Raw genomic sequence first — 13,388 nt, 5'->3', positions numbered from 1 at the left:
TAGAGCAGCAATTTGTGTGTTGCCATGTACATGACCAAAAATCTGTGTTTTATGCATTAAAAAGTTTTTTTTTTATGTACAGCATGTTCTGGCTTAGAACATCTAACCCTGAGCGTCCACGTTTCACTGATAAACAAATTAATTCCAGACACGATGACATCACACTGACCTTCTCTCTGTATTATCTCTCCTCTTTTGTCTCCTGGTTTCTCTCTAGGTCACTGTCACTGTCTCGGTCTTTATCTGAGACTTGATACTAATATGACGTGAATCTTAATATATCTGAGCACATGCCTATGAACTCAGACACACTCAGACACAACGTTCCCTCTACAGATTCAATGCTATGTTGTGTTATGGAGCCTGACTGTCCCCAAACGCCAACCAAAACACGCTAATGTGCACCCAAATGTACACTCCTACACACACAGACTGCAGAGTCACATGCAGAAATGTTCACCAGTCAAAGACTAAACAGTTCTGTACTCTTCAGGATGAACCTGTTTTTGCAGGTCATTCTGGAATGATTGCACAGCTGCAGCAGCTGTTTGCAGAAATGCTTTAAACTGAAGTGAGGTAATGGGTTCATATTAAAATAATCTTTAAATTGATGTACGGTTCAGTCTGCAATGCTTTCTGCTTTTCTGTAAGTACCATAAGTTCAAAACAATCCAGTGTAGCATGGCTTATATAGGTGTAAAATTTGAGTGGGTGGCCACGCCTCTTTTACAGGTAGCTGTTGTCTAGGAAATAGTACCTGCATTAGGAAAACCCGCCCACACCGAGTATTAAACAGTAACACGCAACACACTCACGCTATGCAGAACCGGTTACACACCTATTCATTCATGTGTGTATTCAAATCAAACGTCACACACCTGTGTGTGTGTGTGTGTGTGTGTGTGTGTGCGCGTGTGTACTCACGTTGGCGCTCAGCTGGGTCGTCAGCGCTGAAACTTTCTCCTGTGAGGCATCGAGCTCCCTGCGCAACTTGCGGATCTGAAATAAAAACAAACGGGATGAAAAGAGAAGACAAAAACCCAGGAATATTAAAGAAAGAGGTGGAGTGGGCGTGGCGGTGGGCGGAGCTTAATACAGAGCTCACCTGGTACACAGGTGTGTTAAAGAAAAACACTAGAGAATGACACGGTAGCTTGCAGGTGTGTTTATAAAGAAATAATACACTCATACACGCATCTCCTTTGTACTGTTCACTATTTCCAGTCGCAGTGTCGTGTCCTGTTGTCCATAGCCAAAAGTATGTAGACACTCTTTCGAACCAGTGATTTCTGTGATTTCAGGCATCGTTGTGAAGTGGAAATGTCTAGAAGCAACAACAGCTTAGTCGTGTAGCCACACAAGCTATTGGAACCTCACTTCAAATCGTTCCGTGTTCCAATTTGCCTTGGAAGCAACATTAGCAGAAAGAATTGTGCAACAGTTTGGGGAATATCCTATTCTGTTTCACCATGGTGATGCCCCTAATGAGCTGAATAATGAAATCAAAAGGTGAGAATAATATAAAAGAACTTGAATGTGCTCCCAAGTCTTAACATCAACACCATCCACCACCTGCGGGAGGCCTTAGAATACTGACACCAAGCCATTTATACCCCAGTAATGTTCTTGCAAATAATTAGAAGTAAATCCCTGCAGTTATGGGTCCAAATCTAGTGGAAAGCATCCGTTTGGGTGTCCGGATACTTTTGATCACGTAGTTTAGAGCTGAGATGAGCTGTCCCTGTCAGTGTGTGTACAGTTACAGGTCATGATAGAATCAGACAAAGATTTCTGAAACATGAGGGTGAAACAGGACCTGAGTGAAACCACCTCCAGTTTGTGTTTTTACAACAGGTTGTTGGAAACATGAGCACACACATGTACACACACACAGTAAAACAGAACATGTAGGTACAAGGTGTAATAGATCCATACAATAGTTAGGAAACTCTGTACCCATGAAAGGAATGTGTGTGTGTGTGTGCTTATGCACCAGCAGCAATTTTCATCCTACTGCACAAAGCTTTATTTGCTGGTTGTTTTAATGTCTTAATAAATATGTTGCCAGATTTGAGCTGTGGCCAAACCAAACCAAGAGGATGTACAGTGTATCACAAAAGTGAGTACACCCCTCACATTTCTGCAGATATTTAAGTATATCTTTTCATGGGACAACACTGACAAAATGACACTTTGACACAATGAAAAGTAGTCTGTGTGCAGCTTATATAACAGTGTAAATTTATTCTTCCCTCAAAATAACTCAATATACAGCCATTAATGTCTAAACCACCGGCAACAAAAGTGAGTACACCCCTTAGTGAAAGTTCCTGAAGTGTCAATATTTTGTGTGGCCACCATTATTTCCCAGAACTGCCTTAACTCTCCTGGGCATGGAGTTTACCAGAGCTTCACAGGTTGCCACTGGAATGCTTTTCCACTCCTCCATGACGATATCACGGAGCTGGTGGATATTCGAGACTTTGCGCTCCTCCACCTTCCGCTTGAGGATGCCCCAAAGATGTTCTATTGGGTTTAGGTCTGGAGACATGCTTGGCCAGTCCATCACCTTTACCCTCAGCCTCTTCAATAAAGCAGTGGTCGTCTTAGAGGTGTGTTTGGGGTCATTATCATGCTGGAACACTGCCCTGCGACCCAGTTTCCGGAGGGAGGGGATCATGCTCTGCTTCAGTATTTCACAGTACATATTGGAGTTCATGTGTCCCTCAATGAAATGTAACTCCCCAACACCTGCTGCACTCATGCAGCCCCAGACCATGGCATTCCCACCACCATGCTTGACTGTAGGCATGACACACTTATCTTTGTACTCCTCAACTGATTGCCGCCACACATGCTTGAGACCATCTGAACCAAACAAATTAATCTTGGTCTCATCAGACCATAGGACATGGTTCCAGTAATCCATGTCCTTTGTTGACATGTCTTCAGCAAACTGTTTGCGGGCTTTCTTGTGTAGAGACTTCAGAAGAGGCTTCCTTCTGGGGTGACAGCCATGCAGACCAATTTGATGTAGTGTGCGGCGTATGGTCTGAGCACTGACAGGCTGACCCCCCACCTTTTCAATCTCTGCAGCAATGCTGACAGCACTCCTGCGTCTATCTTTCAAAGACAGCAGTTGGATGTGACGCTGAGCACGTGCACTCAGCTTCTTTGGATGACCAACGCAAGGTCTGTTCTGAGTGGACCCTGCTCTTTTAAAACGCTGGATGATCTTGGCCACTGTGCTGCAGCTCAGTTTCAGGGTGTTGGCAATCTTCTTGTAGCCTTGGCCATCTTCATGTAGCGCAACAATTCGTCTTTTAAGATCCTCAGAGAGTTCTTTGCCATGAGGTGCCATGTTGGAACTTTCAGTGACCAGTATGAGAGAGTGTGAGAGCTGTACTACTAAATTGAACACACCTGCTCCCTATGCACACCTGAGACCTAGTAACACTAACAAATCACATGACATTTTGGAGGGAAAATGACAAGCAGTGCTCAATTTGGACATTTAGGGGTGTAGTCTCTTAGGGGTGTACTCACTTTTGTTGCCGGTGGTTTAGACATTAATGGCTGTATATTGAGTTATTTTGAGGGAAGAATAAATTTACACTGTTATATAAGCTGCACACAGACTACTTTTCATTGTGTCAAAGTGTCATTTTGTCAGTGTTGTCCCATGAAAAGATATACTTAAATATCTGCAGAAATGTGAGGGGTGTACTCACTTTTGTGATACACTGTACCTGTGGCTTCACTGTCCCTGTTATCCTAAGCCACTGTAATTGTTGCACAAACACACACAGCAACGGAGTGTCTAGACTGAACCTGAACTGGTAAGACGACACCAAAACAAGATTAATCTCCGGAGACCTGGCAACCCCGTTTATCAGTACCACTCGGTTAGTGCTGCATGAGTGATTTTACATTTAACGAACCACTTTTACTCTCTGGTTTACCCAACAAGGTGCCCTCAGGAGAATCTAATCACAGCACGTATCACTGTTGCCAACAAGACACTTTTGCTCCACATTTGCATAAAGATGAACTTTGCTCACTGTTGTCATGTCACTGACTGCAGCCACCTTACTGTCAGTGTGTTAGAGTACTTACAGGAAAAAATATATATGTGTGTGTGTGTGTGTGTGTGTGTGTTCTTACCTCCGACTGCGATTTCTCCTCATTCTGAAAAACACAAAAATATCATTAAGTACAGGATTAATTTTAACATGCACAGACACACACACACACATTAAAATTCTCAGCATTTATGCAAAGCGACTTACAGTACAGTGACAGTACAGTACACTGTCTAAGCAACTGAAAGTTAAGGGCCTTGCTCAAGGGCCCAACAGTGGCAATCTGGCGATGGTGTGGCTTGAACCAGCAACCTTTCGATTACTAGTCCAGTACTTTAACCACTACGCTACAACTGCCCTACACACCCCTCTATCTTGCCTCTACTGTATTTCAGCTGACAAATATGAATCCCCTGAAAAACTGCTTTATCCTGGTCAGGGTCCCAACAGGTCTAGTTCTGACAAAAAACACTGCAAGACCATCCATCACTGGGTCTCACCGCCATCTAATAACCTTAACCCTACCCCCCCTTCCCCAATAGCCAATCATGAATGAGATTCAAACCCAGATCTTAGCATAACAGACCACTGAACCACCAAACTAAATAATAAAGTAATACAAATAAAGAACCAAACTACATTTTTTCTTTCACCTGCTCCTGTGTATATATAGGGGGCGCTACAGCAGATCTGGCATTCATACCAGACTTGGCACAGTTTTTATGCCGGATGCCCTTCCTGACGCAAGCTTCCTATTTCTATCCGGGCTTAATACCCCATAAACACTATTAACTCCAGTTTAACATAAACAGTGGAGAACTTGTGTTTAAAATAATAAAAAGATTGCTTGATTAAATGTTGATTAAAATGTATTTTTAATAAAATACTATAAAATTCTGATTACTATTTGAAACAGTGGCTTATTTTTCCACACGTGCAGTTGTGGAGATGCAAAAAAAGACCAGATTAACAGTGTACATGTATTGATTACTTTGATTTACTTTACTTTAGTTTTAGATAATGCAGTGACGATCTGATGAGTGCTAAGTATTTAGATAATGATCAGACAACGATACGACAGTTATCGGGTGGATCGTCATTAGCGTGAGTATAAACACTACGTGTTGTGACAGCAGCTTTACAGAAGAAAATAATAATTCGTCTCCACCTTCATCTGTGTGTGTGTGTGTGTTCAGCTTTTTTGGGCTCGCACGAAGGTGTGTGTTGCTAGGTAACATCCTACGCACGCACACACACACACACACACACACACAATTACACAATGTACATTGCTCCAGTCAAAACATTAACACCCAGGAAAAGTGCCTGAGGTGTGTAACATACACTCAGACACTTCATCACGCCCACACACGGGTGGCATGGTGGCTGAGTGGGTAGCACTGCCGCCTCACAGCAAGAAGGTCCTGGGTTCGATCCCCAGGTGGGGCGGTTCCGGGTCCTTTCTGTGTGGAGTTTGCATGTTCTCCCCTTGTCCACGTGGGTTTCCTCCGGGTGCTCCGGTTTCCTCCCACAGTCCAAAGACATGCAAGTGAGGTGAATTGGAGACACTGAATTAAATAACTAAATTAAATAACTACCGTGTCTGTCATGAATGTAACCGAAGTGTTAAACATGATGTTAAAAATCCTAATAAACATACAAACAAACGCCCACACACACACTTCACAAACTTACATCAATAAGCTGACATACACTATACGGCCAAAAATATTAGACACCCATAAAACAACATGATTAGAATTTTCTGGTGGGTCTGATTTCTAAAAATGATGATATAAAATAACTGATATGATTCCCAATTTAGGCAACAGTTTGGGGAAGGTTTGTTTAAGGGAAGGTTTGGTCAAATCAAGTCAAGTCAAATTTATTTACATAGCGCTTTTTAAAATAGACGTTGTCTCAAAGCAAATTTACAGAATCCAGGACCAACAGACCAAAACCCCCTGCTGAGCAAGCCGAGGGCAACAGTGGCAAGGAAAAACTCCCTTAAAATTACAGGAAGAAACCTTGAGAGGAACCAGACTCAGTAGGGACCCCCGTCCTCTTTGAGTGGCCTGGAGGAAACTTAAATAAATAGGATTTACACAAATCATACGAACACAAAATTAAATTGGTGTGTACCAATGACCTGCACCGAGCCAGATTGTGGCTTCTGAACCAGTGCATTTCCATCAAGAGCTTCTGACCTCACAAACGCTTTTTAAAATGAATGGACACAAATGCCCACAGACACACTCTTGCTGAAAAGTTCACCAGAAGAGTGAAGACCGTTACAGCCACAGAGGAGGGGGAAGGCGGTTCAAACTTCATACTTTTGGCCACATAATGTACATAGGTACATAGAAATATAGTTCTTTTTTCAAATAACAATATCATAAAAATACAACAATAAAAACAGATATCGGAATCGGAATCGGGCTTTATTGGCCAAGTATGCTCACACATACAAGGAATTTGTTTTTGGTTACACAGATGCTTGCAGTGCACGAAAAATACAATACAGACAATCTTATTCACACAGCTCACTCTCTCTCTAACACACACATTCATACCTGTAAACATAGAAAACATTGTAAACATTTAGCATGTGCAATTTACATTGTAATTTTAAAAAGGTGCAGTTTTGTGCAATATAAAAACTATAGAAAATATAAAAATATATAAATATGAAATGGAAGTAAAGGTGAAAATCCTGTGTATGCCATTACATAAATGAAATAGGTAGTTTTTGATGTGCAAGTGATGTGCAGTATTGAAACTGTGGCATAGATTCAATATCTGATCATTAATGTTTTTAAAATGCATGTTATCAATAGCAAACATGAAACCTTTAATGAAAATAATAATGAACAGCTGCAAGAAAAAGACACACAATGTTTTAATTCCTTGGTAAAAACTCTTGATAATACGGTTACTAAACAGACTGACTTAACCTCTCACATGCTCCTTAATTAGACAGCCTACAGCATCCATCAAAATATATCGTATAAATTATAATCTGTACATTCTGTGCTTTACTGTCATACAAATGTATTTTATTACACCCCACATTATACATTTATATGTACACATAGATACATATAGGTGTTCAAAGTATTATTATGTATATTTACTGAAAATCACGTATAAATCCATCTTACCGTATTATGCCAAGCACTCACAGCGCCCGTGATAGACAGGGTAGCCATCATCTTTACTTTTATTCTTTATTTTATTCCTCTACATGTATTTTCCCTCAGTCTGTATCTAAATCTGTTAAAATATCACTCATCTCTCTTTCTGTCTCTTGTGTATGTTGTCTCTAATAGCTTCACTCTGTCAGCACATGTATATCCACTTTCTCTCACCCATGTGACACACCTTTAGCTCCGCCCACACAGGAGAGTACACCTGGCTGGGTGTAAAACAGAGCGTGGCTAAACAGTACCAGCTACATCCTTTCCAACCCCCCTGCATACTCACAAATCTATAAAACACATACACCATGAGGCCAGAAGTATGTGGACACCCCTCTGAATTACTTCAGTTCAGGTGTTTCAGTCACACCAGTCACACAACTTTGTGGCAATAGTTTTGGGAAGGCCTTGTGCTGTTTCAACCTGACTGTGCCGCTGTGCACAACGCCATTGAACATCTTTGGGATGAATTGCAAGCCAGGTATTCTCATCTGAAATCAGTGCCTGACCTCACAAATGTTATTCTGACTTCCCCCAAAAAACACAAGATTTTATTTATTTATTTATTTGTGGGAAAGAGGAGGGTGGGGAAGGGGTTGTTTGCAGGGTGGTTAGGGTAACTCCATATTTTTGCACATGTTATTGGAGTGGGATTCCAATACCAAACAAGCTCATGGTCAGGTGTCCTCATACTTTTGGACTTATAGTGTATAAAAATTATATTATATTTAAATTTCTCTCTTATTTAGTATCTCTCTCTTACATTTTCCCCCTGGGAAACTTTAGTACAGTTACATCATCCCTATCAGACAAAAAACGCACAATGTCCAGTCATTCAGAAGGCCCTTATCGGCGTGGGGCCCCTAGGTTGCATTCTATGCTAGCCTGTGCATTAATCCACCCCAGCCCGCAGTGTAAATATAGATTTACTGTGAACACAGCATAAACGCTAGGATCAAACTCATTGCTTAAAGTGTAGCAGGCTGTAGATTAATCATGAGTGTTTGAGTGGGCACGATGTGGGCATGGTATAAAACATGCACCCAACTGCGTCTGTTTTCATCTTGTTCCAGGTTCATTAGAGCAGGATAATAACTGAGACATAAAATCAGAATAAAAACTCACCGTAGAGTAGATGGAGGACGTGCTGGAGACCAGAGATAGAGAAGAACCGTGAACTGCATACAAACAGACAGATAGAAAGGTTCAGAATGTACAGCCATATCAGAGATCGGCAGCTCATCATAGGATTTATAACCGTATGCTGTTTTTAGTCGCTTAGTTTCCCTGGTTTCGAATACCACAATGCTCCCTACTCTACGTGACACACTGCAGTAAATCACACACACTCGAAGCATCCACGGGCTCTGTGATAACACGACGCTCCCCGGAGGAGAAACTGAGCTCCTGTTATGATGACAGACAGGAGAGAGATCAGAGAGAAGAAAAAAGAGCCACCCAGTGGGAGATTTACATGCATGGTTTGTTCTGAAATGCATAAAAAAGAGAGAATGTGGAGAAAGAGTGGGGTAGATGGTGACAGAAACTGCAAAGGGTGAAAAGAAAAGAAACAAGATGGCAAAAGAACATTGAAAAAAACAAGAAAACAAAGAAAGAAAGTGCATGTGGGATAATTACAAGGGGTGTCTACATAATTTTGGCCATATAGTGTATGTGTTCTATTGATTTGTGTTTAAGGGTATGTGTGTGTGGAAGGGTGGGGGGTGTAGGTGGTAATGTTTTAGTAATGCTCTTTGGGTTTTGGGTTTGGGTATAATCAAAGCAATGCGATAGTATCGGTCAAAGGTATTCCTGCCTCAAGCCCAGTGTTTCACAGCATAACCGGACCCACCATGACCCTGACCAGGATAAAGTGGTTTATAAAAATAAATGTCAAAATTCATAATTGAAGAAGTACAGTGGGTTCTAATTGGCTGAGAGCAGCATATAGAGTTCTGATTAGCTGAGAGCAGCATATAGAGTTCTGATTAGCTGAGAGCAGCATATAGAGTTCTGATTAGCTGAGAGCAGCATATAGAGTTCTGATTGGCTGAGAACAGCATATAGAGTTCTATTTGGCTGAGAGCAGCATATAGAGTTCTGATTGGCTGAGAGCAGCATATAAAGCTCTATTTGGCTGAGAGCAGCATAGAGTTCTGATTGGCTGAGAGCAGCATATAGAGTTCTAATTGGCTGAGAGCAGCATAAAGAGTTCTAATTGGCTGAGAGCAGCATATAGACTTCTAATTGGCTGAGAGCAGCATTAGACTTTTAATTGGCTGAGAGCAGCATAGAGTTCTAATTGGCTGAGAGCAGCATAGAGTTCTGATTGGCTGAGAGCAGTGTAAGAAGTTCTGATTGGTTTAAAGCAGTAGGGATAACTTACAGTACAGTACAGGTGTCTGTCGTTAACGACTCCCTACCGTCGGATAATTAGGTTTAATGACTTAATTACTGCTAATTCCTGTAATTGTGTTTTTCAGGTAAAAGGCGTGGCTACACTGCACTTCACCTGACCTTCTGACACACACAAGCGCATGGTTGTAAATGGATGGATGGATTATGAACCACGGCACATTACTCATGTAAACAGTAAATAGAAGAGAAAGGTGGAGGCGTGAGGTGGAGAAATGAAAGGAGGAATAATAAAAATGTTTTTCCACTTTGTGATGAATCACTCATCTGCTCGGACTCGCCTTATTTAACTCATAACAACACAAACGACACAATGAGTTTTATTACTAAATGCTGCCGTTTCAAATAGCTTTATTTTTGTACACACTACATAGCCAAAAGTGTGTCAACACCCCACCTAGTTCAGGTGTTTCCCCCACACCTATTGCATTCAGGTGTGTACAATCACAACTGACTATATAAAACAAACATCCAAACTTCAAACAGGTTTAATTCCAGCATTCCTGTATGATCATACACAGTAAGGGTCCATAAAGACCTGGTCTGAGAAGTTTGGTGGGGTGGATTTTAGCAACCTGCACTAATGGGAAGAACTAGAACCTACGTACATCAGTGTCTGACTTAAAAAAATCTATTTTGACTGAATGAACACAAACTTCCAAAGACACACTCATGTAAAGAAATCCCCAAAAAATGAAAGTGGTTGTAAGAGCTGCAAAGGGAGGTTTGAAGACACCATATTACTGCTCATGGTTCTGGAATATGATGTCCAACAAGCTCATGGACAGCTTCCCTCGTATATTTGAACATATAGTGTATTTATAGTTTTATTTTCCCCTTTCAAGCTTTCTTTGATATTATTTTTTTTGGTGTAATCACAGTATAATCACTTCACTTTTTTACTACAGTTACATTAATACTATCGAATCAAAACAATTCTGGGCAACCAGGGGTCAAAAATCGCTTTGGTACAGCTACACAAGACTTTCTATTTATTATAGTAATGAATTAATCAACAACCCTTAATTTTCATGCCAGTATCAATCATTAGACATTAGTCTGTCTGTCTGTCTGTCTGTCTGTCTGTCTGTCTGTCTGTCTGTCTATCTATCTATCTATCTATCTGTCTACATATCTATCTATCTATCTGTCTGTCTGTCTGTCTGTCTGTCTGTCTGTCTATCTATCTATCTATCTATCTATCTATCTATCTATCTATCTATCTGTCTGTCTGTCTGTCTATCTATCTATCTATCTATCTATCTATCTATCTATCTATCTATCTATCTATCTGTCTACATATCTATCTGTCTGTCTGTCTGTCTGTCTGTCTGTCTGTCTATCTATCTATCTATCTATCTACCTATCTATCTACAGTCCTGCTCACCATTATTGGCACCCCTTCATTTTTTGCATAACCTGTACAATATCTTCAGAAATAAATGGAAATGTACCAAATTTATATTATCAGGATTTTTTAATTGGAGGTCCAAAGTAATATAACGAAGAACATTGTTTTTCAGCTTACATGTTGTCATTTTAAAGAAGAAACAGAAAAAAACAGCATGTGCAGTAATAAAGGCACCCCTCCTTAATATTTGGTTGCACACCCTTTGGCAGTGATGACAGCCTCCAAACGTTTCTTGTAGCCATCTATAAGCTTCTTGCACTTCTCAGCTGGTATTTTCTCCCACTCTTCCTTTGCAGTTTGTTCGAGCTCTTGAATGTTTGCAGGGTTCTTTTTCCCAATGGCAGATTTCAGCTCACCCCACAGATTTTCAATGGGATTGAGATCAGGACTCATTGCTGGCCATTTTAAAACAGTCCATTTCTTCCTTTTCAACCATTCCTGCGTGCTTTTGGATGTGTGCTTTGGGTCTTTGTCTTGCTGGAGGACCCATGATCTTCGACTCAAACCAAGTTTTCTTACACTGGGTAGGACATTTTGCTCTAAAATCTCTTGGTAATTCTCCGATTTCATGATTCCTGTGATACGGTCGAGGCCCCCAGTACCAGACGCAGCAAAACAGCCCCACAGCATTATGGATCCTCCACCATGCTTAACTGTAGGTAGGGTGTTCTTTTCCTTATACGCTTCATTGCGCCGTCTGTAAACAAACTGTTGGTGTGCATTGCCAAAAAGCTCTATTTTTGTTTCATCGGTCCACAGAACATTTTCCCAGAAGGATTGTGGTTTGTCCAGGTACTCTTCGGCAAAGTTGAGTCGTTCCTTTTTATGTCTTTTCTTCAGCAATGGTTTCTTTCTTGGCCTTCGCCCATAAAGCTCTGCTTGGTTTAGTGTGCGCCGTATGGTACTTGTTGAAACCAAGACCCCAGACTGTTCCAGGTTGGCCTTCAGGTCTTTGGATGTTTGACATGGTGTTTTTTCCACCATTCGCACCAACCTTCGAAGACATCTCTCATCAATTTTCCTCTTCCCTCCACGTCCAGGGAGGTTCTTGACTGTTCCATGCTTGGCAAACTTCTTAATAACATTGCGCACTGTTGAAACAGGGATACCAAGGTCTTTGGAGATGGCCTTATACCCTTTGGAGGTCTTGTGTTTGCTAATAATAGCACTTCTGATGTCCTCAGACAGCTCCTTTGTCTTCACCATTGTGACAAAGGAACAGGGAATAACTTGTGGCCTTTTAAAACACTGAAGTCATCATTCATTGGGTAATTAATGTCACATGGGCACTGACAATTTATCACAGGTGATTCTCATTTGTGATTTAGCACAGGTGAGTCAAAATGTGTTTCCATACTGATTTACTGTAAAGGGTGCCAATACCAGTGCCACAGCAAGCTTTAGGTTTTTCTATTTTTTCTCTCCCATTGTTTTTAGTTTTAAATGTTGTTTATCATTTGCTCTTTTGTATCAAACACAAGTTCTCTATAGAAAAAAGCTGTTACACTTGATTCATTTTTTTCCAGGAGATATTCCACATTATGTACTTAAACTTCATGGGTGCCAATAATGGTGAGCAGGACTGTATCTATCTATCTATCTATCTATCATTCTCCTTCTATCTATCTATCTATCTATCTGTCTGTCTGTCTGTCTGTCTGTCTGTCTGTCTGTCTATCTATCTATCTATCTGTCTACATATCTATCTGTCTGTCTGTCTGTCTGTCTGTCTGTCTATCTATCTATCTATCTATCTATCTATCTATCTATCTATCTGTCTACATATCTATCTATCTATCTACCTGTCTGTCTGTCTGTCTGTCTGTCTGTCTGTCTATCTATCTATCTATCTATCTATCTGTCTGTCTGTCTGTCTGTCTGTCTGTCTGTCTATCTATCTATCTATCTATCTATCTATCTATCTGTCTACATATCTATCTGTCTGTCTGTCTGTCTGTCTATCTATCTATCTATCTATCTATCTGTCTACATATCTATCTATCTATCTATCTGTCTGTCTGTCTGTCTGTCTGTCTGTCTATCTATCTATCTATCTATCTATCTATCTATCTATCTATCTATCTATCTATCTGTCTACATATCTGTCTGTCTGTCTGTCTGTCTGTCTGTCTATCTATCTATCTATCTATCTATCTATCTATCTATCTATCTATCTATCTATCTATCTATCTATCTATCTATCTATCTATCTATCTATCTATCTATCTATCTATCTATCTATCTATCTATCTATCTATCTATCTATCTAGATTTAAACATGTT

The 13,388-nt window shown here is 40.6% G+C and overlaps 1 protein-coding gene across 1 annotated transcript in view; it reads right to left on the bottom strand.

The window, feature by feature from the left end:
* Positions 1-13,388, bottom strand: part of nav2a (neuron navigator 2a) — a 106,226-nt gene that overhangs the window by 9,755 nt on the left and 83,083 nt on the right. Inside the window, exons 20-22 of the mRNA XM_063013335.1 lie at positions 8,405-8,457; positions 4,165-4,188; positions 925-999 (exon numbers count right to left, since the gene is read on the bottom strand). Coding sequence (XP_062869405.1) covers positions 925-999; positions 4,165-4,188; positions 8,405-8,457 — 152 coding nt within the window. The remainder of the gene's footprint in view (positions 1-924; positions 1,000-4,164; positions 4,189-8,404; positions 8,458-13,388) is intronic.

This window comes from Trichomycterus rosablanca, chromosome 17, assembly GCF_030014385.1.
Source record: "Trichomycterus rosablanca isolate fTriRos1 chromosome 17, fTriRos1.hap1, whole genome shotgun sequence".
Taxonomy (NCBI): Eukaryota; Metazoa; Chordata; class Actinopteri; order Siluriformes; family Trichomycteridae; genus Trichomycterus; species Trichomycterus rosablanca.
Note: the sequence above shows the minus strand (reverse complement) of the source record. Positions and strands in the feature narration are given on the sequence as shown.